Source organism: Saccostrea cucullata, unplaced genomic scaffold (genome assembly GCF_032062105.1).
Source record: "Saccostrea cucullata isolate Sc308-1 unplaced genomic scaffold, CSIRO_AGI_Scuc_v1 ctg105, whole genome shotgun sequence".
NCBI classification, from domain to species: Eukaryota; Metazoa; Mollusca; class Bivalvia; order Ostreida; family Ostreidae; genus Saccostrea; species Saccostrea cuccullata.
This window is the reverse complement of record NW_026919155.1, coordinates 1,211,181-1,237,644: the sequence shown is the minus strand read 5'-3', so window position 1 is coordinate 1,237,644 and position 26,464 is coordinate 1,211,181. Positions and strand designations below refer to the sequence as shown.

The following is a 26,464-nucleotide window of genomic DNA, read 5'->3' as shown; positions in this document are numbered from 1 at the left end:
TAATTCTAAATTATAGGAATCATGACCCCCGGGGGAAGGGCGGGGCCATTATAGGGAATCAAAGTTTTACATAGAAATATATAGGAAAAATCTTTGAAAATCTTCTTCTCAGGAACCACTTTTTGCCCAAAGGATTTTTTTTTGTCTAAATTATGATCAGTGGGGTAGGGTTGCTTTATGTATTACAAGGGGGAAATCTGGTAAAGAACAGAATGGTCAAAGCTTCTCAGGTGAGCGATGTGGCCCATGGGCCTCTTGTTTAAATTAAGGTGTTGTGAAAGATAGGATTAGTTTGGTGTAAGGTTTTACAAGAGGGTGTGTCTGGTGATCCCAGTGTAAGGAACTACTGAACATGTGGCCTGTTATTCACTTCTAAACATATCATTTTCTTTTCTCTTGCTTGGAAATCTATTGAGGAGGAATTTTACACCCTTCTTGGGACTGAGTAGTTGGTGGCTTGGAGGTGTTAAATGTAGAAAATCTAGCTTTATCAGTTCAGAATCGTGCTGAAATTACCAGAGCTGCTAATAGTTAGAATCATTTTCGAATGTGTCTATTGTCTCGGCCCATTTGATATGCCTTTCCAGGTCAGGGGTTTAGGGATGGGATTAACGTCAGGATGGGGAGGGCTGATAGTGAGCCCATTGAGAGAGGGGACAGATAGCTCTTGTGAGGTACAATCCAGTTTTTAGTGGATGGTTTATGGTGTACTTTTGTTAGAACTGTCACATTACAAATGGTATCATTTCAGAACTCTTAGACTGGATGAAACCCTAGGCTAGTCCTGGGGATTAACTTCATTAGAAATGTGTGAAATATTTAAATGTTTTCCTGTAAATAAAAGATTTGAATTAGACTTGTTTACAGAAAACTACCTTTGCATAATAATACTTCATCTAAAATTAAGATTTTAGATTTAAAGTTTATTGACTGAAGTTAGAGAAAACAAGCCTATTATTGAGTTGAAGGCATTAAAAATTTTTATTATTAATTTTAAAGTTGCAAAAATTAGAGGAAAGCCAAGGACAAAGCATAAAAGCTGAATTCTCTACCGAAATTATAGAAGAAGTTGATATATGTATTCATATGATAAACTCAAAGTCTGAATTGCATAAAAAGTAATCGATGCAGTAAAAGAGTAGACTGTATTATGTTCCTGTGTTGTTTGAAGACCCTGAAATGATTGATATTGCAGGGGTCATAAGTTAGCCTTGATGGGTGAAGCCTTTCAAGCAAAATTATGCAACAAAGCATGATATCTATCAAATACTGTAGATATTGTCATCCTCTGGTCAGAATAAGTAGTTTCCTGGCAATGGGTGAAAACCTAAAGCCTCCCTGATTCATACGGAGTTAGAGACTTCAAAGCAATCTCCATGAATTATTATGGTTGATCTATTGCAAGGATATGATTCATTTGAAAGCTAGATGAAGATGTTAAGTAATGAGAGAAGTAAATCATATTCAGATTATATATGTTTTTAGGGTTAAAGGTTTATTATTAATTAAGGTTTAATTACATACAGAAATGTGTTTTGCAAGCAAAATTTCTTATGATTTTTTGTGTCCTATTGGCATATAACCATTAATTTTATGAGTAAGCTGAATATGCTTATTCCCTGTCCTGCATTCAAAAAATTATTATCAAGGTCTTCTTAAAAGAATATTTGCTTGCCCTCTTCCTACTAAGCATTAAACATTCTTGTACAGAATTTTATGGCATAACAATGTACAATGCAATTATAAAAATAAAATACTCGTTGAAATTATGAGAAAATTCTGAATGATTAAAAAATCATTTCCTAGAGGTTTTTTAAAAAAGTTTTGAGTCTGGCCATTGTTAGGCAGTCTTTTGGTAGCGAGCAAATTAACAGCATCATGGCAAACCACAACCAAAATGTATGATCCTCTCCCATTCTGGCCATGGTGGAATGAGAAGAGAATTTTTCTTATCTCTGAAATTTAAATATTTACCAATGTGAGTAAGCATAGCTGTCACAAAAAAGCCTTAAAATTAAGTGACAAGTTCAGGACCAAAATTTACAGCCCTCTACCGGGAAGTGATGGCTTCTCATTATGAGTGAAATATTCTCGAAGGGACATTAAACACATACACAAAAATCATTTTAATATTAACTAACAATGTTAAATCTTGTGTTTGTCGTATATTTCCAGGACAGTGCAGTCAGACATTGTGTCTAAATGGAGGTCGCTGTGTGAAACACCCAGAACTGGGGGGCTCAAGATGTCAGTATGGTAAGTCCGGGACGTAACAAATGCAAACACCCAGAACTGTAGGTGTCCCGCGGGATTCCAGGGCTCAAGATGTCAGTACGGTAAGTCCGGGACGTAACAAATGTAAACACCCAGAACTGTAGGTGTCCCGCGGGATTCCAGGGCTCAAGATGTCAGTACGGTAAGTCCGGGTAACAAATGTAAACACCCAGAACTGTAGGTGTCCCGCGGGAATTCAAATCATAATAAAGAGTTGTCATTTGCAATGTAGTACATGCAATAATTGCTGGTGCTTGGTGATTAATTCAAAGATTGTTATGTACTTGAGCAATGAATTTAGAGACGGTGGGGGGGGGATTTTTTTTATTAAAATAAAATATAATGATATTTTAAGGGGCTGAGGTTTCATTGTATTAAAAAATTTATCCATGTACATAGATAGTTGTTTCAGGTTAAAATTCATTTTTAAGAAGACCAAATCCACATAAATTGAACCCCATGAAATTTTAAAATTCCATGAAATAAGAAAATGAAATGACCATGCGCTTCAGACAATCTACCTCAGAGTCTGCATGGTTTCTATTCATTGGTGAATTCAAAAGGGAATTATGGATTTACTGTGATCAATTAAGAGAATTACTTCTGCTGTTGTACAGTTTTCGAGTTGCATCACATAGTTTTGAAGTGAAGTTGTTTCTTTTATGCGAAGAAATAAAAAAAAAACACTTTCAAATGATGAAACTGAAATTTTTTTTATTTTGGTTGGTCAAATTCAATATAATATCGATGAAAAAATTTGAATGTAAGTGAATTCATTTTGATTCTGATGATGAAAGTATCAATCTTAAGAGGTTCGCATAAAAAAAATATACACTGCTTACTCTCAAGTGACAATGTCATGGAGTTGAGCGTCAGCTTGGCAGCATTCTGCTGACATCATTCTGTAGACAACAGGTGCCAATCAGCTGATGTCTGTCTAAGATCCTGTTATACTGTACAACACAATAGTTATTCAAATCATCATAGTTTTTGTTTGTCTGTATCGTAATATGTAAATCAGCTTGTGAAGTAAACAGTTTGAGGTTTCTGTTTATTTTTGTAGAATTTAATGTGCTGCATTGTATTAAATTCTTAAGAGGTGCATTTGCAATACATTTTAACAAAGTCATGCAATGAATTTACAATGCTCTTCAAATGGCTTCTTTAAATTTCTTAAGTTGGTATGAATGTGACAGCTAGGAGTGACAATAATTTGTTTATAGATGGAGACAATCATATGTATGGATGGTCTGTAAGAACATTAAGGCTTATGATTGCCTGTAGTAATTAACATTTTAAGTATTAGCTTAGCTTAAATGTCTTGAATTCCTTTATGTTCAATGCCGTGTGGCAAATGACTGTCTACAAGAAAACAGACACTGATAGAAATGTGCTGTAGATGAACAGAAATTGATCAGAAAAGAGGATTATGAATTTGATCATCTTTTGTGAAAATTAAACAAAAGGGAAAATTCGTGTTATGTCTCGAATTCGGCTTGATAAATATCTTTGAAGATAAAGTCTCTGAGAATGTTCGTTCATTTAAACAGACAATGATTTAACACAATAGACAGTTAAAATGATCTTGTCACATGTGGAAGAGAATCCTTGCATTTCCTATCCTTTCAACCTTACAGCAATGTTAAACATGGGTTCAGTTAGTTTAATTAAGTAACCTTAATTTTTAATTTATGTCTCCTAACTCATTTAATGTCAATGCAAGACAATTTCCTGACCCCCTCTCCCCCTCCCCCAGTCTTTTAGTGCCTACAGTGTGGTAATATGTCCAGTATTTTTTCATAAACTAGAAATCTGTTTAAATGATAAAATAAAAAAAGTATTGTCGAAATTATTTCTATGCAAAAAAAGGTAAGCTCAGGTCAAGCCATGTCAAACTGTGACCATAGTTACTGGTTCAAAGGGACACTAAGGTTATACATCAAAAAAATGGTCAATATGCATTAGATCTTTCTTTGAGGGTTTCTGATTTACTGCATACACTGACATTTATTTTTTTGTTTTTACACCTACATTCTAATTTTACTGTACTTGACCAGTCATAAGGGGTCATCAATAGACCATCAAAGAAAATTCCATGTTTATAATATGGGTTGTTTGTTGGCATGATTTTTATTTTTTGACAAATATATATTATTCTTTAAATTTTGATACATGTCCCTGATAAGAGTTGAATTCACTCCATTTATGGTTTACGTGATAATTTTCATGAAATGCATGCATAAAAAAAATGCAGTTATATAATATACATGATCTTCAATTTATTGTCTAAGCCATTTATTTTTATTTTTTACACTAAAAAACAATATATATTTTTAAAGTGCATGGGTGTATCTAAACAGTTCAGTATAATAAGAAATTATTTGTAAAAAAGAGGTCTTATTAAGGTTTTTTGTGGCCAGTATTATGGGTTGTTTCATTGGATTTTGGGATTGCAATTCCACTTGGAATTCTTGTACTGTAGATGGAGTATTGATACCTTTTATGGAATTTCTTCAATTTATTTTGTTAGGTAATTGCACAGAAACTGTGTTGGAGCTATTTATCACTGACAGGCATATTGATTGGGGGATGAGGTTGTTGGTTGATGGTTTTTAAGGTCGTAGGAGCCCAGCTTTATCTGTGCAGACACAGGTCTATGGCAGAAACCATTTCCACCCGAGCTGGGAGAGATAAATTCCACACTAGATCATATTCCTATCCTTGATGAATACACACTGGTCATTTAAAGTATAATTGATAAAGATCAGCCACCCCTGTATTAGTCTGATACCAATTTATTATATTACTGCCAAATTAGAGGGGATTTATTTGAATGTCAGAAATAATATACATACTACATAGAGAAGGGGATATTTTCGTTGCAGTATTTATAAAAAAGGGTCAAGTGTTTTGACAGGTTCTTGCCAATCTTTTATTTTTTTCAATTCATTGTGAAGGTGATGGATAAAAGTAGCAGGCAGTATATTGCACTGTAACAGGGTCCTTGCCCCACCCTCACCAGCTGATGTGTTCAGGTGACAGCCTTAAGGTGACCCATCCATCAGGTAGTGCCAAAAATACAAACAAACTGTCCAGGTGTTTTGTTGACAATTACACACTAATTAATTAAGGCTCAGTTAGGTTAGTTAGGCAGGTCTCGCTGCGGATGACACCAATATTTAACATTTTAAAGGAGAAAACATATATTAAACATTACAGGAATGCTTAGCTTTTTCAAGATATACAGCTGGTGTCCTATGATATATTTTTTCATTCTTTCCACATTCCAGATATCTTAAAAAACTGGTTCTATGTTTTGCAGTTCTATGGGTGCCAGACTTGAATTCACTGTGCCTCAAATCAAATATGTTGTATGTACATCGGTTATATCTAATGTTATATTACACAGTATTACATATAGACATGTAAACATGATTAATCCTGCTCTTCAACATAGGAACCAAACATACCCTGGACAGAACTTTTATTGTAGCCCAGAACTAATGCTTTGAGGTAGTGAGGTATTGACTCTAGCATTTTGCTTTGAATGATAAAATTGTGTTTGAAGAATGTTCTATTTATGATCATAGATGCATTACATTAGAAATTCTCTATAGTGTTTTGATTTTATTAAAATACAGCATTAGTTATAAATAAAAATAAAACCATCATTGTTCTATTGCTTTATTGACTTTTATATTTTATTTTATTGACCAAGAAATCTATGAACTTTAAAGAGTATATATAATGGTCAGTGTTTGGTAATTAAACATCTAATTAATATATACCTTCAGGAAAAAGATTTCGATGTGTCAATAAATTGTCCATAAATAGAAACAAAATCAATAAGACTAATGAACGACTGAAAATCAATAGAAGTAGGTGGGTAAATATCTGTTTTTAACTGACACATACCTAAAAAAGATTGATTTAAAGAACAAGATGTGCTTATGAAACACTGATGCCCCTCTGTGACAGCTCATGGTCAAGGTTAAAGTTTCTCAAATGCAAGCCAAAATCCCAGGTCAGGATCAAGAGATGAAAAAAATGTACCAAAAGAAAAGGTTTATTACAAGGAAAACACATATGGATTGAAAAAATTCTGAGCAACAAAGATTCAAAAATTATAACAAAGTCAGTTAAAGTGTAAACTTTTATCAAAAGTCAAGGTCAAGGGGTCAAAGTTAATGGCATCCAAAGGAAAGTTCTTAATCATAATTAATGAATACATGTTAAAAGTTATAGTGTCAAGATCAAAGTTTTTTTCAAAGTAGGTCAGTTAATCTCTAAGGTCAAAGACAAGATCAGTGGAGCCCATGCAAGGAATATGGTCTTGACATAAGGGATACTTAAAACAGAAATGAAATTTCTTCCAAACATTAAAAAAATGACAAAGGTTTTTCAGAAGTAGGTCATCCTCCAAGGTCAAGTGATGAAAAAAATTATAGGTGACCAAAGGAGAGTTGAATTACAATATGGTAAGTTTAACTATGACAATTTACAAGCAATATTTGTGTGAGTGAACTAAAATTTATATTAACAAATTCATTAAAGTACTGGTATGTTTAGGATGTTTGTAAAGCTGTGTAGTCTCTTATGTGGAAAGTGACACTATACGTACATAAGAAAATCCTACCTGTTACAAGATCATGTACTTTGAAATATGTTGGGGACAAAATATGAATGGTATTGCTCATAAGTCTGCATATATTTATTCCAAACAATTGCTTCAATAATAATTTAATACCTCTGTTTTGTGTCTTCATATTAGGAAATCATTGTAAATAAAGCAGTATAATCTTAGACAAAAAATGCACAGTTTTTCTTCCAATAAATCATTCAAAATGGCTGTTTTTACCTCAATAGTTGCAGCAAAAAGATTGAGCTTGATTCAGTTTGGGTTGACTTGATAAATCTGGTAGGTTTCTCACAAATGGCATTTCAAGGGATGCTTTAGAGAACTCTAGACAAATGTTGGAGGGACTAAGAATACACTAATCTATTTCAGACTAAGGAGGCAATCTTAGGCAATTATGTGCCATTATATTCCAAAGCTTCCAAATCAAGTTTTTGCAACATATTGGCAGTTTCCCTGGATTTGGCTGTCAATTTAGCCGTGATGTATATAGAGGTGTAATCGGGGGTTAAAGAAAGCCGATGCACATGCATGATTAACATCCAATGATCAGCTCGGGGGTTTAAGTATAAGGCGCGAGGAATATCAAAAGGCTGTAATTATGACTGCTTAGGCTAGAAAGACCTGTTGAGTTTCCAGAGAGCAATTTATCTCTCCTTACTTTGTCACAAGATTGACCATTCCATCTCAGATTAATCTCGTTTCCTGTAATTCTCTTGTATTCTTCCAGTCCTCAATAGGCAATAGGGTGACAGTGTAGTAGGCTGATTTTAAGTGTTGAATCACATTCTCTCTATGTTATTTGATTGGTTCAGTATTGGTTGATCATTTTTATGTTGCTTTTGTGAACTGTTGATTGGAATTCAAATAGATTTGAAAAAATAGTATTGACAATTCTAGAAGGGTTTTGTGCTAGAAATGGCACATTAAACTGCATATGATCAGAAAGACAAATTTTTATTTGAGACCTCGATGACCTCAACAATTCTCTTTCACAGTGGCTGCTGATACATATAAAGGTCCTAATATTTTAGACACTCAGCGAGTTTTTCCTCAATTAAAAGAAAATTAAAGCTAAAAGAAAGTATTGTTCATTTATGGAATGCTTGAGCATTGAATGTATAAATTTAAACTGAAAAGCATCACAGTACTGTAACAATGATATTACATTTTAATAATTTTTGAGTGCTCTTGGATGGAGCATTTTCAGAGAATTCTATTTCTATGCTTTTCAACTGAAGCTAAGAGCTCTATTGTAGAACAAAGCTGTAGGTCTTTAAAATTTGTGTCACCCCTCCTACTATTGTATTTATAACATCGCATTCTTTTGTTTACAGATATAGATGAATGTACCCGGGGAACCAGTGGTTGTGACCATGATTGTATGAACACAGTGGGCTCTTATAGATGTAAATGTAGACAAGGCTACAGGCTCGGCAAAGATGGTAGAAGTTGTGAAGGTAAATGATGAAGTTAATCTTCCTATACACTATAGGCATTCACTAAAAAATGTCTGAAAATGAAAGATTCAGGAAAAGAGGAGAATTTAGGAGTTGATTTTTAAGCAAGTGGCTTTGACTGGCTTTTTCTAGTCAATATTAGTTTTATAAAGAACATAGTTTTCTCAGTTGTCGATCATTGATCACAGAGATGAAAAAATTTTCTGGGGTTTTCAAGGTCATGCAAATTACAGACTTCACAGTTTTTAAAACAAATTGAATATTTATCTGAGAGGGTGGAGTAGGTTTTTGTAACAATTTTATGATCAATAAACAAAGTAAACTAAAATGATGCTACCAGGGGTGCATAAAATTCACAAATTTGTCCCTTGTAAAGTTTTCATCTTGAAGATACAGATTGAAAGGTGAAATTTGAGCCTAGTCGATAACACAAATTTTGTTTAAGATATTTACTTTTGAATTAGGTCCTGTTGATTCTATTAATGTCATTGAATTAAGAAAACATTAATACCCCGAATCTCTCCCCAGCTAGAATTACTTTCTTTTGAATTCGAAAAAATAAAGTAATTTGCTTTGTGACAGAAATGAACATTGAATTCAATGTCTGTTTGTGAATCCTTTTCAGATATCAATGAATGTGACAATAATAAAGGGGGGTGTCAACACGACTGTCGTAATACCCAGGGAGGATTTCAGTGTCTGTGTCCAGCAGGGTACCGTCTCCGCGCCGACGGACGAAGCTGTGAGGGTAAGACCTCGGGTCCAGATTTCTGACTTGTGTATGCATTCTGTTTATATAGAACGGCTTCAATAATAACTACTAAATTGAACTCAACAATTGCAATGTTAAGTGGAATTAAGGTTTTCATGTTAAGACTTACCTTTTTCATTTCAACAAATTTTACTAGCTAGGTTTTATTAAACTTAAAAGTTATTTTCACATAACAAAGAAAGAGGATCAGAGCAAAAGCTTTATGTAGTTTGTAAGAACTCGATCTTTTATAATACCAAAAGTGGAAACCATAGAAGAAGAATGTATTTATGTGCTGTGAGTTGAGGGATTAGGTAATAGATGTATAATCTGTGTATTGGGTCCTGTGACCCCCCATTAATCACCCCATCACTCTCTTGTCTCCACATCACCACCGTCTCTCGATGCTCATTGCAAACACACAAGGCAACAGCCATTTATGATAATACCCTCCATTTAGTATTGCAAGATTATGTTCGATATGAATAGATGGAGAAAATCTCATCAATTAAAGTTTGAAAAACCCTTTATTCTCAACATAAAGAAAATTGATATAGAGGATGGAAAGTTTGGATTTGGTCCATGCTGATACGGACTCCCACAGGAACATGGGATAACATGAAAGCACTTAGACTAACTAGATTTTAGAGGCTCAGCAAAATTCTTTTTTGTGGACTGTGTGTGCAATATGGTCTAACAAAGAAGTTTCCATGAAGATACTGTCTGATAGAGTTACAGTGTAGTGCTGAGAAACACAAAAGTAGAAGTAATGTTAGGACCATGTCCTGGTGTATTGGGTGTACAGGAGGGGGCACCTGCTATAAGCTAACTCTGTTCACAGCCATTGTGCCTGGCACATAGTTGGACTATCTTTTATCTACAAACTGCTTAGATTGCATCGATAGGGTATTCTTACAAAGAAAACTTTACATACCTCTTTGTCACTGATATATTAAATGTTCATGTGTCATGAGCAAGTATTTAAGTAATTAAGGCTTTAACACCTTGAACAGATGTTAAATAAATTGTTTTTATCCTCAATATTTTAAGAATTTTTCTGAATGTTTACTTAAGGTTTTCCTTTAATATGATTTTTCTTTTAATTGTATTAAAATCGATTTATGTCATTGATACAGATGCAAGACTCTTCTTGAATTTAATTTAGAGTCCAATGTAGAAAATCAAGGTTAAGTGGAGAAGGATTTAAAAGTGCATTTCAAACAAATTTAATTGTTAAATTTTTTCTTTAAGTCAATTAAAATGTGTTACTTCACAGGAGATTTTTAATTTACACTATATAAAAAGCAAACACAGCCCAGGCATTTTTCCACGAGGTCATTAAAAGTAATTGGAGATTTTCTCTAGCATGAAAATGAAGCAGACTTTAATACCAATATGTGATTAATCCTAAGGTCTACTAATTTGATTGAGGAATTTTAATGATTTTTCTTTCATATTGCCTTTACAAGCTGCTGGGAACTTGCGTAAGATTGAAAATAAAATAGGAACAAATAATGAGTTAGTTGCACAATTTGATAAAAATGGAGATACCAGTAGAAAATTAAAACAAGGAGTGGAAAATGGAAACCAGAGAAATGAGATTTCAGAGAAACTTCTGAATAAAAAATTGGCAGCCATTGCTCAGAAGACGGATGAATTTACAGAATTGGCTTCTGTTTTGAAAAAGAGGCGACTTCTGAATTATCAGGGTATCTCATTGTCTGTTGTAGTAGACTAAATATACTTTCATTTCAAAACCTGCAAAAAAAGCATTAAAATTCTGTAAACTTTTTGTGCAGATTTTTTTTTGGTTTTCAGTGTTTTATTTTTTAATTACTTAGGTTAGATAAACATTATAGCTTCATTTAGATTGTAGGATTTTTAAGATTATTTCAATTACAGTTTTCTTTCGGAATCATTAAGTTTTCTTCCACGATGTTTCTTTGCATATATAATGTGTTCATTATGGGACTTTTTTTTAGATTTTGTTTTCAATGTCAAGTGAAGTGTATGCACTTGAGCCATCATATAATACATGCATTCATCATAAAATTACATGGCAGAAAAATTTGTTTTAAATTAGAAACTCATTATGTTACATATATTTTTATCTCTCCATCTGTTAGTTGTAGACATTTTCAATTCTTAGGTATTACTCATTTCATTGCTTTCTTGAAAGGGTTTTATGATTCAGCTAAATTTATTTATGTCTTGATTTTAATTTTTTTCTCATCAGAGATTTGCATGAAGACAGCATGTAAAAGTGTACAGTGTTTATGAATCATAATAATGCTCATTGTCCTATATCTCTCATATCCTCTTGTATAAGCCTTATGGACGCTTCGAGTAGAAATAAAAAAAATTCTATGGGTGCTTGTATCTTAATCTTCAAAGGTTGTAACACGATCTGCTACTTCATAATAGACAATACACAAAAATTCAATTACCACTAGCATCAATACATACGTTTTGTTGAAGAATAACTTGTTAGCACTATTATCATGAGAGCCCAGAGGAATTCTATGATAGATTGATGGTGGTGTCAAAAAACACAGATGCTAAAACAAAAATAAAAATTTGAATCAAGGCTCCTGACATTCTAGATAAAAATAATTAAAAACAAAGGAGAAAAACTGTGCTAACTTTCATCTCTCGCTTATTTCATTATCAGCTGTTTTACAGATAGACAGTCGAGGCATGTGTCAATAAAATTGGCAGTCACTTAGAAACATGCAAGCTTGCAATATCATTTTGGTTTGTGTAAAGTTACACAAAAGATGAAACAAATTTAACTAAGCATGAAGACTTCTGAGTCTTTTTTAAAATTGCATTCTTCTATTTATTTACTACACGTATTTAAGATTCAGAAAGAGCTCTGAAGAAAATACAAATTTTTAAGGTTTCAGTTTCTTTATATATATAAATATAACAAAGGTTCAGCATTTTGGTTATTTCAAACAAATGTCACTATATATCATTACCGTAGTATTCTGTATAGAATTTTTTTTTATTTATTAGGGTATTACTTTTGCCATACTCTGAAAATTCTTCATGTACCGGTATCTAAAAATATGTTTACTGTTTTAGTGGAGTCGGCCTGCAGCGTAAATAACGGGGACTGTGAACATCTCTGTATCGAGGGCTCGGCAGCAGGACATTACAGATGTAGCTGTAGAGAGGGCTACAGGCTCAAACAAGATGGACGCACCTGTCAACGTATGTATTTAAAGTTATGAATTCCAAAAAACTGCTGACAGGGTTTTCCAAGCTACAGAGTTCCATAGTAACCAAGCAAACATTAATGGATACTGTAGATTCCTAAATATACCTGAGGAATTTTTTACCACATAATTTTGCGAGAAGCATCACTAGCAAAATAAAATTACACACTTTTATTTTTATGGTGCTAAATTCCATGTTAATTTTCTTGATCAACTATCATTTTGCTAATTATAATTCTCACCTTGTGAGGTTGAAGGGCCATGTTGCAATTATAAGTACTCATGAAAAATAAGGAATATACATTAGTACATCTAGGGATGCATACAACCATACTTGTTCCAGAGACTGGATCTGACCAGTAATTTTAGATCTCACTGCATGACTATGCAGGTTAAATTTTTTACAGCAAATAAATCCCTAATCACTACATTCTATGATGATCAAACTTAGTCATAAAGCATTTGTTGATTTTTGGATTCTGCATCTGACGTACATATTCAGGATGGTTAAAAATTTTGCAGCAGGTCCATTCAAAAGAAACTACAGTAAAACTCATTTAGTACGAACAAGGATATTGCAAATTCATAGATTTAGCGAAGTTATTTTGGATCCCCAGCTAAATAAATTTAACAAATTCCTTATACGGATATAACGAATTACGGATATAGCGAAGTAATTTTAAAAGGTCACAGTGACTTCTTTATAACCAAGTTTTATTGTACATGTATAAGTCTTAGCCACTTGCACGTCAATGATTCACATAAATGCCAGCTATATGTTTAGTACGACTCTTTGCTTTTGCCTCACTTTGTCAATTTAAGGTAAGCTTTATAATTCCCCTTGGGTCTGTTTTTCAGTGGCTGACCCCTGCAGGAACAGAAATGGAGACTGTGAACACAAGTGTATTAACAGGAATGGTAGCAGGGTGTGTGAGTGTTTTATGGGTTACAAGTTATCAGCTGATCAGCGGCAATGTGAGGGTAAGAAAAAAGCAAGATAGCTTTAAGAGTACTCAATCAAATCCTGATTGTCCTGATAGAACTGCAAAATTTTATTTCTTGATTAAATTATGAAGGCCTTAGGTAGATAAATCAAAACTTTTTCGGTTTAGATGCTTTTAGGTCATTATTGGAATGTTTTATGGATTAATTAAAGAGCATAATAACATAATATTCTTTTTCAGACATCAATGAATGCCTGAACAACAATGGTGGCTGTAGCCAGGACTGCGTCAACACGATGGGATCCTACACGTGTCGCTGTCACCCGGGATTCCAGCTCGGGGTCAACAGGAAGTCCTGCTACAGTCAGTATCAATTCAGTGTAGCAAAAAGTCATTGTATATGCAATGTTGGGAAATACAGCATTTTGTATATTGAAATGCTGCAAATTGACTTTATTTGAAAAATAAAATGTTAATGTAGGTATTGAAAATTTTTGACAAACTTTTTTTACAGCAAACCCAGAAAACAGTTTTGCTTAATAAAATCAGAGAGCAGCAACTAAAACATATGCTGTAGCTTTTTACATCTGATTTTGTTTGTTGAATACATACTTGTAGTTTATGCTAATGTTTTTGATAAGATACTCCAGGGTTTGACTTTAGAGATCATATATGATGCCCACTGTAATAATTTTTATACATGCGTTATTTATCTGTGTATTTTTTCTTTGTCTTCTTTTTGCTGCTTGGATTTATTGAAATTCAACAGCCTCATGTGTATATGGTATGTTATTGTCCTGTGTTAACTTTCTTATATTTAATGTATTAGTGATACATGTATATCTTGCAATTTTTAGCTCACCTGAGCCGAAGGCTCAAGTGAGCTTTTCTGATCACATTTTGTCCGGCGTCCGTCTGTCCGTCTGTCTGTCCAGCTGTCCATCTGTCCGTCTGTCTGTAAACTTTTCACATTTTCGACTTCTTCTCAAGAACCACTGGGCCAATTTCAACCAAACTTGGCACAAAGCATCTTTGGGTGAAGGGGATTCAAGTTTGTTCAAATGAAGGGCCACGCCCTTTTCCAAGGGGAGATAATCATGAATTTGTTAAAAATTAATGGCATTTTTAAAAAATCTTCTTCTCCAGAACCGCTGGGCCAGGAAAGATGAAACTCATGTGGAATCATCCTCAGGTAGTGCAGATTCAAGTTTGTTCAAATCATGACCCCCGGGGCAAGGGTGGGGCCAAAATGGCCGACCCTAGTTTTACATAGGAATATATAGGAAAAATTTTTTAAAAAATCTTCTCCAGAACCACTGGACCAGGAAAGACGAAACTCATGTGGAATCATTCTCAGGTAGTGTAGATTCAAGTTTGTTCAAATCATGACCCCCGGGGCAAGGGTGGGGCCAAAATGGCCGACCCTAGTTTTACATAGGAATATATAGGAAAAATCTTTAAAAATCTTCTTCTCCAGAACCACTGGGCCAGGAAAGATGAAACTCAGGTGGAATCATCCTGAGGTAGTGTAAATTCAAATTTGTTCAAATTATGACCCCCGGGGCTAGGGTGGGGCCAAAATGGCCGACCCTAGTTTTACATAGGAATGTATAGGAAAAATCTTTAAAAATCTTCTTCTCCAGAACCACTGGACCAGGAAAGATGAAACTCATGTGGAATCATCCTCAGGTAGTGTAGATTCAAGTTTGTTCAAATCATGACCCCCGGGGCAAGGGTGGGGCCAAAATGGCCGACCCTAGTTTTACATAGGAATATATAGGAAAAATCTTTAAAAAATCTTCTTCTCCAGAACCACTGGGCCAGGAAAGATGAAACTCATGTCGAATCATCCTCAGGTAGTGTAGATTCAAGTTTGTTCAAATCATGACCCCCGGGGCAAAGTTGGGGCCAAAATGGCCGACCCAAGTTTTACATAGGAATATATAGGAAAAATCTTTAAAAATCTTCTTCTCCAGAACCTCTGGGCCATGAAAGATGAAACTCATGTGGAATCATCCTGAGGTAGTGTAGATTCAAATTTGTTCAAATCATGACCCCCGGGGCAAGGGTGGGGCCAAAATGGCTGACCCAAGTTTTACATAGGAATATATAAGAAAAATCTTTAAAAATCTTCTTCTCCAGAACCACTGGGCCAGGAAAGATGAAACTCATGTGGAATCATCCTCAGGTAGTGTAGATTCATGTTTGTTCAAATCATGACCCCCGGGTCAAGGATGGGGCCAAAATGGCCAACCCAAGTTACAGCAAACCCAGAAAACAGTACATAGGAATATATAGGAAAAATCTAAAAATCTTCTTCTCCAGAACCACTGATTAGGAAAGATGAAACTCATGTGGAATCATCCTCAGGTAGTGCAGATTCAAGTTTGTTCAAATCATGACCCCCGGGGCTAGGGTGGGGCCAACCCAAGTTTTACATAAGGATATACAGGGAAACCTTTTAAAATCTTCTTTTCAAGTACTTCAAAGCTTAATATGATTAGTGATATTTATATGGAATCATCCTCAGGTAGTGTAGATTCTAGTTTGTTCAAATGATGACCGCCTGGAGGGGGGGAGGGGAGTAAATTCAAGCCCGATGTGCTCAGGTGAGCGCTGTGGCCCCTGGGCCTCTTGTTTCTACCTAAAGTAAAGTTCATTGTCTATATTGATACGGAACTTTTATAGGAGTTTTTTTACATCTCTCTATTCTTATTCATTAATGCTTACAATACAGAGGTTAGAAAAACTCTGTCAGGGACAGTTCCAGTACAAGGTATTTAACACAGAATCTGATTATTATAAATTTATAATTAAGGTGGTCAAAGAGAGAAAGATTTCCATTCATGGCTAGTAATGGTAGTTGTCTCCCTTTCACTTTTAAACACATCATCTATTTGTATGTTTGAATACTTGTTGAGCTGTACATATATTCACTGGATTGCTGGTTTTTGTAGGGGTGGAGCTGGAACCAGTAGACAGTTGTGCCATTAACAATGGAGGGTGTGCTCATAATTGTCGTCATGAGAACGGGGGGCCAGTCTGTACCTGTAGGAAAGGATACACTCTACAGATTGATAGGAAGTCCTGTCTAGGTAAGTACACTCACTCATATTGAGTAATAACAAGATGGACTTTGCAATAACACCCCCCCCCCCCCCTTTAAAAAAAATGGGGAAATTGTCTATTTCAGTAAATGTAGAATCTTTGAAAAGGCAAAGGCAAAAGTTTTATTGTCCATATTTGAATAGTGAGATATATTTGAACTGAAGTATTTCAAATATCTCCAATACCATGGATACGTCTGAGCGAGGAAGTCCCAACCACTTTTTCCTTACAAACTTTACTCTCAATGTCTCATTAAGTCCGTGATAACAGGATTGGACTGTAAACGATAGAGATATTACTCAGTCTTGCTCCCATTTCAGATGTAGATGAGTGTGAGTCTGATGAGGCCTGCTGTGCTCACCAGTGTTCTAACAACCCAGGCGGCTACTCCTGTATCTGTAGGCGGGGATTTGTTCTGAACCAGGATGGCTGCTCCTGTGATGGTGAGTACTGTTCAGTAATTCTTCAACTTGTGTGGTCTTTGTAAGTTTTAATCTTTTGTGTCTTTGTAAAGTTTACCCTTCTGTGTTTCTAAAGACTACAAGGTCAAGGGAGAAATTACATTAGTCACTTACACAAGTATAAACTTATAAGGAATAAATTTGATAGCTAATCCGAATTATTCTTGGATAACTGTTGCAAATATAAAGCATAAACTTTTCAAACCCAGATTATAAAGTATAATGGGGGTAGTTATGAAAATTGTTCTTTAAAGTCGTCATATATCTATCTTCAGTTGTTAAATAGAAAGAAAATGTTCTACTTTGTGTTGATTAATATGGGAATGTTTCTACTGTGTGTAAAGTAGATCTTTGACAAAAGTAAACCTTTTAGAAGAGCTCTGTCAGTGATCCAGATATGTAATGAATTTAAGGGGGCTGCAGGTTAAAGATTTTTTAAGAACACTTCAAGTTTATCCTACATTCATATGAAAATTAATTTTTGACTTGTCATTTTTATCATGGATAAGGAAGTCTGTGTATTGTTAAACTGTTTTACAGATGTGAATGAGTGCCTGTCAGACAATGGGGGCTGTGAACATGAGTGTGTGAACTCGGAGGGCTCCTACAGCTGTGTATGTAAGCCCGGATACAGACTCGCCCCTAACAACAGGGGCTGTATCTGTGAGTAAACCCATCTAATATCCCAAACCTGTAGTCTGCTCAGTTGTGACAATTTTTTTTCTAAGTTAAAAGTTAATGGATCTAGTTATTGAAAAAATACATTTATATTCAAGCTGGATGCTAAAAATGGAAGTTTTTAGACAAAGTATTAATGCACAGTTTACTTCCTTCATGTATTTGTATAGCCTTCATTCTTACCATGCATGCAGTGTCATTTGTTACATTGATTTTTAAAATTATTTTATATTTTAAAAATTTTTTTATTTTCATTTGACAGATTAGGTTATTATTCAGTACAACTTTTCGTCTCTTTTTACTGCTTGAGTTATTTATTTGTAGCCTACATTTAGTAACCAGTGTTGATTTGAGTTTGATTTGGTTCTGTAGTGATAGACACGGGTCCCCAGCGGGGGGATATCCCATCTTCTCTTCAGTATAAGGCCTCAATACGGCCCCTCCCTCTGGTAGAAAACCTCAAACTTCAAGATGAACTGATCGATTCTGATGTTAAATATGGTAATTCTCCACTAATTAAGTTATCCATTTACTGATGTGTTAAAAATATTTTTTTTTATTTTGAACATGCAGCAAGTAATGGAACGTATCAAGGTTGGTTATATAATCTTATTACTTACAAATGAAAGAATACGAAAGAGGATTGGTATTACTAAGATGATTTACAAAATCTGTAGATAATGAAAAACATTTTGATCAGAAAGATGGAAAATATAGAACATAAAGTTGCATGTGGTTTGTATTTGAAATGCAGAATTTACAGCATGGATGAAATATAAGCTTCCTTGTAGAATGTGTGCCGGGAAACTTTGGACCAGACTGTAAGTGGACTTGTGACAGTTGTCAGAACGGAGCCACCTGCAACAGAGAAAATCCTGGCTGTGTTTGCTCTCCTGGGTGGGGTGGATTTCTCTGTAATCAAACTTGTCCACAAGTAAGCAGATTCTTTCATTTGCAATGCTTTTTAACTTATAATAATTCAGTGCTCAGTGTGCCATCCACTGTCCAACCTTAACTTTATGCATGAAAAAATTGTGGCAGCTTTCTGTAAGGTCAAGGTGAAGATGACATTTAGAGGTCATGTCAAATATTGGGAGAATGTGTTTACTTATGTTTTAGCCTTATAAATTTATTATAATCATGATAATATTCATTGAATTAGTTATACATCTGAACATTCTGAAATATTTCGATGGAAAAAAAAATCAGTAAGTTCCTGTGTTTTAGGGTTTCTATGGCAGTGGTTGTAACCAGATTTGTAGCTGTCAGAATGGAGGGACGTGTGATCATGTGACTGGTAAGTGCACATGTCCTCCAGGGGTCCACGGCGAGGACTGTTCTGATGGGTGTCCCTCAGGGTTCTTTGGTAAAAACTGTGACAGGCCCTGCTCCAAGCCATGTTATAGTGGGCACTGTGACAGGTAAGAATATTGGTCAGGCATTATTTTACTGTTGATTGATATTTTTTTTCTTTTGATTGATTTTGATCTCTCTACCACAAAATATGTGTGTATCAAAGAATGCTATCCATTATAGGCTGAGAGCACTAGGCTTACATGAACATTTTACTTACTGTATTTTGACAGGGAGTTTGGATATTGTATGTGTCCGCCCGGGTTTTTTGGATCCTACTGTGATACAAAATGTCCCATGTTTAACTGGGGAACAAACTGTATGAATCAATGTCATTGTAACAGGACCACTACAGAATTCTGTGATACAGTGGTAAGTAAAGGAAAAAGCTTTTGTTTTGTGAGAATTTGTCCAAAAGAAGAGTCATTGTAGTTGTTCTTAGCTTACCAAAGACAATGGTTAAATTGAGCTTTTTCTGATCCAAGAGTGTCTGTTCTTAAGCTACATTCTATAAACTTTTCGCATCAGAATCACTCAACCAACTTCAACCAAACTTGCCACAAAATGTTCATGGATGTAGGGAATTTAAGCTTGTTTCAAAGGAGAGGGAATGTGTCCATTTTCAATGGGGAATGACTAAAAAAATATGTGGGACATTTCAAAATCTTGAGAACCTTGACACAGAAAAGACAAAAAAATAGTAGTGAAGCTTCCCAAATTGTGTTTAGATTAAAATTTTTTCACATTATGAACTGAATTATGCTTGGATGACTGAGGTTTATGTCAAAAGGGTCAATGCATGCTAGGGTTCCTTCTCTTTAGCAGACTTCAGTAAGTTTTAAGAGGAACCAAAACAAATGCAAATTCGTCCATATAAGTGGACCTCAAGTGGACTCGAAGCTAACCTGTGGGTTTCTGATGGGGTCTGCTCTAGTTTTATGTAGAACTACATGCATGTATACATGTATATTTAAAATGCATTTATCATAGTGTGATTCATTTTGTTTCAGAATGGCAAGTGCTCTTGTAAGGAGGGTTTCTATGGAGAGCAATGTCAATTTCGATGTTTAGCAGGGCATTATGGGAAAAATTGTAAGCGGTTGTGTAACTGTAACAACAATCAGTCATGTGACCCTGAGACTGGGAGGTGCTACCTCAGATGTGACCAAGGAAGGATGGGAGACAGCTGTGATCAAGGTAACAGAGAGAGAGAGGGGGGAGGGAGAGGGAGAGGGGGGGGGGCTTTGGTCAAGTTCTCCTTTTTCCTCACTTTTTTTCAATGATATGTTTATTTCATATTTGTGAATTTTCTTTTATGTATTTGTTTTAATCATGTGTCTTGTGTATTTCTTGGTGTCTCTGTCTTGCGATTTTGTTGAAGTATTTTTTATTTTTTTTTGCTGTATTTATTTTTTGTTGAGTTGTTGATTTTATTTTAGTTTGTCCCAATGGAACTTATGGTTTTAACTGTGAACAGAAATGTAATTGTCACGATAGTTTATGTCATCCCGAGACGGGGAAATGTATCTGTAAAGCAGGCACTCGAGGAAGACAATGTAATAAACGTAAGTCAACCAACAGGTTTTTCAAGGAATTCAAAATAGTATAAGCAGGTCTAGCATGAATGGATTGTTTCTATAACATCGCTTTTTCAACATAATTATTTTGAAATATACTTTATTTCTACAGTAGAACACGGTTATAACAAAGTCACTGGGACCACTGAAATTACTTCGCTATATCCGTAATTCGTTCTATCCGTATAAGAAATTCATTAAATTTATATAGCTGGGGATCCAAGATAACTTCGTTATATCCTTGAATTCGCAATATCCGTGTTAGTACTAAACGAGTTTTGCTGTACTCGTTTGTCTCTATTGAATGAAAATGATATATATGAATCAATATCATATTTTTTTAGTTCAAAAAAGAAAAAGGACAGCAAATGTAAACATTACTGAGTATTTTATAAACAGTACTGGTCAAAGGCACAGTAAAATTATATAAATCAAGAGCATACATGCCAACTTTCCCGATTTAGGCGGGATTCTCCCGATTTTACCCTTTCATCCCGCCTTCCCGATCGGGAGAGAAAAATTGACCTAATTTCCCGATTTGTAAAAATTCACCCAAAATTTCCGATTTTACAAGTTTCCCTATACCGCTGAATTTTGTCAATTGGGAAAACAATATCAGACTTGTTTATTGAATGCACACAGATAAGTTTCATTGTTTATTTAGGTGTTAACATGGTTAATTAGCCACAGGAAATCACTTCACGCTTGAACGCACGGAGTCGTCCAGGTGCAGGTAGCTTATAGCAGGGGGCAATTAATTAGGGGATTATCTTTTCAGTTTTAAGGGGTATGCAAGGTGAAACACATAGATTAAGGGGATAATTGTTTGTCATTTTATTGAAAACATAAATTAAAGACAACTAAATAATAACCAAACCATAAAATCGGAATCCAAGGAGATCGTTATTTGAAAACGAAAGTAGAAAACTACAAAGCATAGCTGCTGACTTTATCTACCTATAATGAAAAAATATTGTAAAGTTTGCCAGTTAAAATAATATGAAAATGTAACAGGGTTATGGAATCGTAATAACGAAAACACCTGTCAGGGTTCGACACACTGTTTATTAATGGTTGTAGATATAAATATATTCACTATTGTCCTGAAATAAATAATAACAATATTGAGTAAAATCATAAAATCATTAATGCACAATTCAATATTATACACAATGCTGCATAAAGGGAGGTAACTCTTACATTCATTACACATCTTGACATATAATATAATACTCCCTTAGAATTTACACTTTGTGCATATAATTAAAATACTTTACAACAAAATATATATTACTATTAAAGCTATAATATCTTCATAGACATTATGTACCTTTTTCTTATAAACAATAAATCATAAAAACAATAGCATACCATTCTGAGGGAATAGGCAAACTCCCATATGGTTTATCACACCACTACAGTATATAGCTGGGAGTCCAGATGATAACTATAAATTATCATATACCTTACATAATTCTCTGATCATAAAAACATGTGTACATATTATCTGGATCATAAAATACCTTTAACTTTACTGCTAATAACTAAGTAAAAATCTGACTTCCAAAATCTCTCTTACTGTGCAAAAGTGCTATGGAAATTAATATTGCAGGAATTACAGATTTCACATTTAATGAACTATATATTAAAGATATGTTAAAGTTAGTAAATAAATATTAACTTACCAGAAGATGAAGAGAGTCTCAGTCAGAATGTCAGTTGGTCAAATTCTGTCACAACCAAATCAATGGAACCTCTCTATCAACATTCTGGACAAAGAATGACCAGAAAGACCAAGAACACTTTGGAGGGAATTTGACAAACCAATAAAACACAAGAACACAAAACTAAAATCCAATAGAAACAAATGACTTATAGGACTTATGGCCAGGACCTTAATTATAACCCTAAAGGCAAATAACAGGGTAGCACTGTCTGTTACACCTGAATGACCATACACTTATCTAATAAGCTGAAATAAAAATATATACAAACAGAATACAAAATAATTTGATATTTATTAATTAATTAGAAATTAATTAATAAATCATCACTCTTACATACTCCCCCTCCTTTTGAAATGACTTCCACGTCATTTAAAGGAGGCTTACCTCGATAACTGCTGAAAAATAATCTTTAAAATCAAAATATAGTACAAATTAAAATTTCTCTGTAATCATTTTCAAAAATACCTTCGACATCTCTTCGTCCATACCTTTCAATTCAGACGCCATTTCTTTAAAACATTCTGCCTTCTTTGTCCAATCTAAAACCTGTTGTTTGCAAATAAAATCACCCATCCAACCTGGTTTCTTCCGTATTCTACCTGATCTTCTGGGCATTTCTTCTTCATCGTCTTCGTCGTTATCATCTTCTTCAAGTTCAGGACTGTTTACACTTGTAGTATTCAGATCATCATCTGAATCATCAACTGCACTCTCATCATGTGCGTCATCAGCATCATCAGCTGCGCTCTCGTCATGAGCGTCATCAGCATCATCAACTGCGCTGGACTCTGGATCATCAGATGCATCAATATTCTGACTGGAAGCGTCCTCCCCTGATCCACCCTCCAGGTGCTCCTCACCTTCCTGATCGTCACCAGTAACAGTGGGAACATTCTGACCTTGATCTACAGCGGATGCATGTTGCAATGGCACTGTGTGATTTACTGTGCTGAAACAATACTCACTGTCTAGGTCCTCTGTATCACTTTGATTCTGTGTTGTCTCTGTGTCTCTGTCTTGTCTATGCTTCCCTGGACGTTTACGCCTAGGTGCTGGAATAGGTGAAGCGAGCTTGGACCCAATAGGTAATAAGAGGTTTCTATGTAAAATCCTTGTCCGTCCTTGGTCATCTTCTCTCTTCACCTTAAAGACAGGAACTGAGTTGTTAGGTTGCCCTACAATTATATAAGGTTGATCTTCCCATCTGTCCTGAATCTTGTGTTTACCCTCAAATTTTACCTTGATCAAAACTCGATCTCCTTCTTTTAGAGTACTTCCTCTTACTTTGGTGTCATAATATAACTTTTGTCTTCCTTGTGAATTCTTGAGGGCAGTTTGGGCTTGTTGGTACGCATTTTGGAGATTCTTCTGCAGTTTCTGTATATAAGAAGAAGTTGATTTTGAAGGTTGATTTCTGTCAATTCCAAATATGAGATCTATGGGTAAAATGGGGTCTCTGCCGAACATAAGGAAATATGGCGAGTATCCTGTAGAGTCATGAATTGTTGAGTTGTAGGCCTGAACTAATGGATAGATGTATTTTTTCCAGTTGTGTTTTTGCTCTGGGTCTAAAGTTCCTAACATAGAGATGAGTGTTCGGTTAAACCTTTCAGTAATTCCGTTACCCATAGGATGATACGGTGTGGTCCTAGACTTAGAAATTCCAAATGTTTGACAAAGTTCCTTTATGATGTTGCTACAGAAGTTTGCTCCTTGGTCCGAATGTAGTTTCTGTGGTATTCCATAGTGGACGATAAATTCATTGTAGATGGCATCAGCGGTTGTCTTGGCTGTTTGGTTCCTAGTGGGTACAGCGATAGTAAACTTCATAAAATGGTCTGTCATCACTAGGATATTCTGTATGTTCCCTTTGGATGGTTCTAAGGTCATGTAATCCATACAGACTAACTCTAGTGGCTCTGTTGTTACAATGTTGACCAATGATGCCTTCTGATTATCAGGTGTCTTAAACTTGATGCATCTCCCACATTCGTCTATCCACTTGGAAATATCTGCATACATTCTCGGCCAGTAGAATCTTTCTCGAACCAATGATGTTGTCTTGTCCCTTCCAGGGTGGCCCATGTTGTTATGTAAATGTTGCAGTATCACTTCGCTGTATTTACATGGCACAACAAACTGCTTCTGAGTGGTACCCTCTCTCTGTGTTTCTCGTACAAGTATACCTTCTTCTAACTTCAGCTTCTTATAATTCTGGTGTAGAATTGCCTCTGCTTCACATCTTGCTGAGTTTCTTGGCGGTCTTTTCCCTTCTCTAACATAATCTATGACAGATGTAATGTATGGATCTTCCTTCTGGATCTGTCTCAGATCAATATGGTCGCCATTGTCATCTAGAACAGGAATCTGCAACTGCTTGCAAACAGCAGGTGAAACAGGGAGTGTCTGGATATAAGGCTGCTTTTCTCCTGTGTCTGTAATGGCTCGAACAGCTTCAGCATCAAGCGTCTCTGTCTGTGCTGGTAACCTAGACAAAATATCAGCATCTATGTTTGACTTACCTGGTTTATAGGTGATACTGAAGTTATAGGAGGATAATGCAGCTATCCATCTGTGTCCAGTGGCGTCTAACTTGGCTGTAGTCAGCACGTAAGTGAGGGGATTGTTGTCGGTAAATACAGAGAATTGGGTTCCAGTCAAGTAGTCCGAAAATTTCTCTGTAACTGCCCATTTAAGAGCAAGGAACTCCAGCTTATGAATGGGATAATTCCTCTCCGACTTTGTCAGACCCCTACTGGCATAGGCAATGACTCTCTTTGTTCCGTCTTGATCCTGATATAACACAGCTCCGAGTCCACTGAGGCTAGCATCTGTGTGAAGTTCGAAGGGTTTTCTAAAATCAGGATATCCTAGAACTGGGGCTGCTGTAAGACATTCCTTGAGTCTGTTGAATGCAGCATCTTGATCTGGTCCCCATTGCCAACTTGAAGGAAGTGCCTTTTTTCCTCTTGACTTCTTACCAGTGGCCATAATGTTGATTAAGGGACGCGCAATCTTAGAGAAGTCATGTATGAATTTCCTGTAGTATCCTGAAAATCCGAGAAATTGTCTAACCTCTTCAGGAGTCTTAGGTTTGGGCCAGTTTAGAACTTTACTTACCTTTTCTGGGTCGGCCTGCACCCCGTCCTCTGAAATGATATGTCCAATATACTTGACCCTTTTCATCATGAAATGACACTTCTTAGGAGACAGCTTCAGTCCGAACTTCCTAAACCTATCAAAAACAAGCCTGAGGCGGTCAAGGTGTTCCTCAATTGTCCTGGAAAAGATTATAACATCATCAAGATATATATAACAAATTTTTAAATGAAGGTCTCCAAGACACTGCTCTTGTAGTCTCTGATAAGTCGCCGGAGCATTAGCAAGTCCAAAGGGCATCTTGTTGAACTCGAAAAAGCCTAGCGGACCAACTGTAAAGGCTGTCCTTTGTTTGTGCTCCTCTAAAATCTCTATCTGGTGATACCCAGATTTCATGTCAAGGACTGTGAAAACGCGATTACCAGACAGGGAATCCAGGATTTCATCAACTCGTGGTAACGCATAGTTATCCCTGACTGTCCGTGAGTTCAGTTGCCGGTAGTCAACACACATTCTCAATGTACCATCATGCTTCCTTACTAATACAACGTTAGATGAGAATGGTGAGTGGGAAGGTCTTATCACTCCACTAGCAAGCAACTCCTTAATGTGTGTTCTCACTTCTTCTATCATGGCAGGTGGTATACGCCTATAACGCTGTTTGAATGGTGTCGAATCGGATAGTTCAATATGATGGAATACTTCATTCGTTGTACCAATGTCTGTAGATCCTGTGGAGAAAACATCTTGATACTCACTTATGATCCTTTCGCAGCTCTGTCTCTCTTCTTCAGACAAAGTATCAGATAAGTTGATCTTCTCCAAAATAGCGTCCAATCTACATGGTGCATCTGAGCTGGTAGATGGTAGATCTACTAATGTAACTGGCTGCATCTCACATAACAGTGCCTTAGGTACAACAGACACAGTCCGAGTTGTTACGTTGTTGACTTCAACGGGTACATGAGTGGCATTCTCAAAATCATAATAATGTAGACTAGGAGTAATATCCAGATCTAAAGGGATGCAGGAACCTGAAGTAGCATGAATCATTGTCAGCACTCTCTGATATGGAATCTTCTTATCCATGTAGGCATTTATCAATACCTTTCCGTTCGGTGGAATAAGGATTCTAGATGACTCAGCTGACTTCAGTACCGCTAATCTGTTTCTGT

At 35.6% G+C, this 26,464-nt stretch overlaps 1 protein-coding gene across 6 annotated transcripts in view; it reads left to right on the top strand.

Annotated features, from left to right (window-relative positions):
- Positions 1–2,366: 2,366 nt before the first annotated feature.
- The window catches only part of LOC134281049 (multiple epidermal growth factor-like domains protein 6), a 42,307-nt gene continuing 18,209 nt past the window's right edge, over positions 2,367–26,464 (top strand). For 4 of the 6 annotated variants that reach the window (XM_062763534.1, XM_062763520.1, XM_062763512.1 and 1 more), the window contains exons 1-16: positions 2,367–2,416; positions 8,248–8,370; positions 8,996–9,118; positions 10,591–10,830; positions 12,209–12,337; positions 13,201–13,323; positions 13,527–13,649; positions 16,244–16,381; positions 16,715–16,837; positions 17,396–17,518; positions 17,906–18,034; positions 18,325–18,467; positions 18,761–18,954; positions 19,120–19,258; positions 19,897–20,083; positions 20,326–20,451. In XM_062763534.1, the coding sequence (XP_062619518.1) occupies positions 8,295–8,370; positions 8,996–9,118; positions 10,591–10,830; positions 12,209–12,337; positions 13,201–13,323; positions 13,527–13,649; positions 16,244–16,381; positions 16,715–16,837; positions 17,396–17,518; positions 17,906–18,034; positions 18,325–18,467; positions 18,761–18,954; positions 19,120–19,258; positions 19,897–20,083; positions 20,326–20,451 (2,116 nt within the window). In that variant the 5' untranslated portion in view covers positions 2,367–2,416; positions 8,248–8,294. The remainder of the gene's footprint in view (positions 2,417–8,247; positions 8,371–8,995; positions 9,119–10,590; positions 10,831–12,208; positions 12,338–13,200; positions 13,324–13,526; positions 13,650–16,243; positions 16,382–16,714; positions 16,838–17,395; positions 17,519–17,905; positions 18,035–18,324; positions 18,468–18,760; positions 18,955–19,119; positions 19,259–19,896; positions 20,084–20,325; positions 20,452–26,464) is intronic. The other 2 variants (XM_062763548.1, XM_062763540.1) reach the window with 2 other exon arrangements.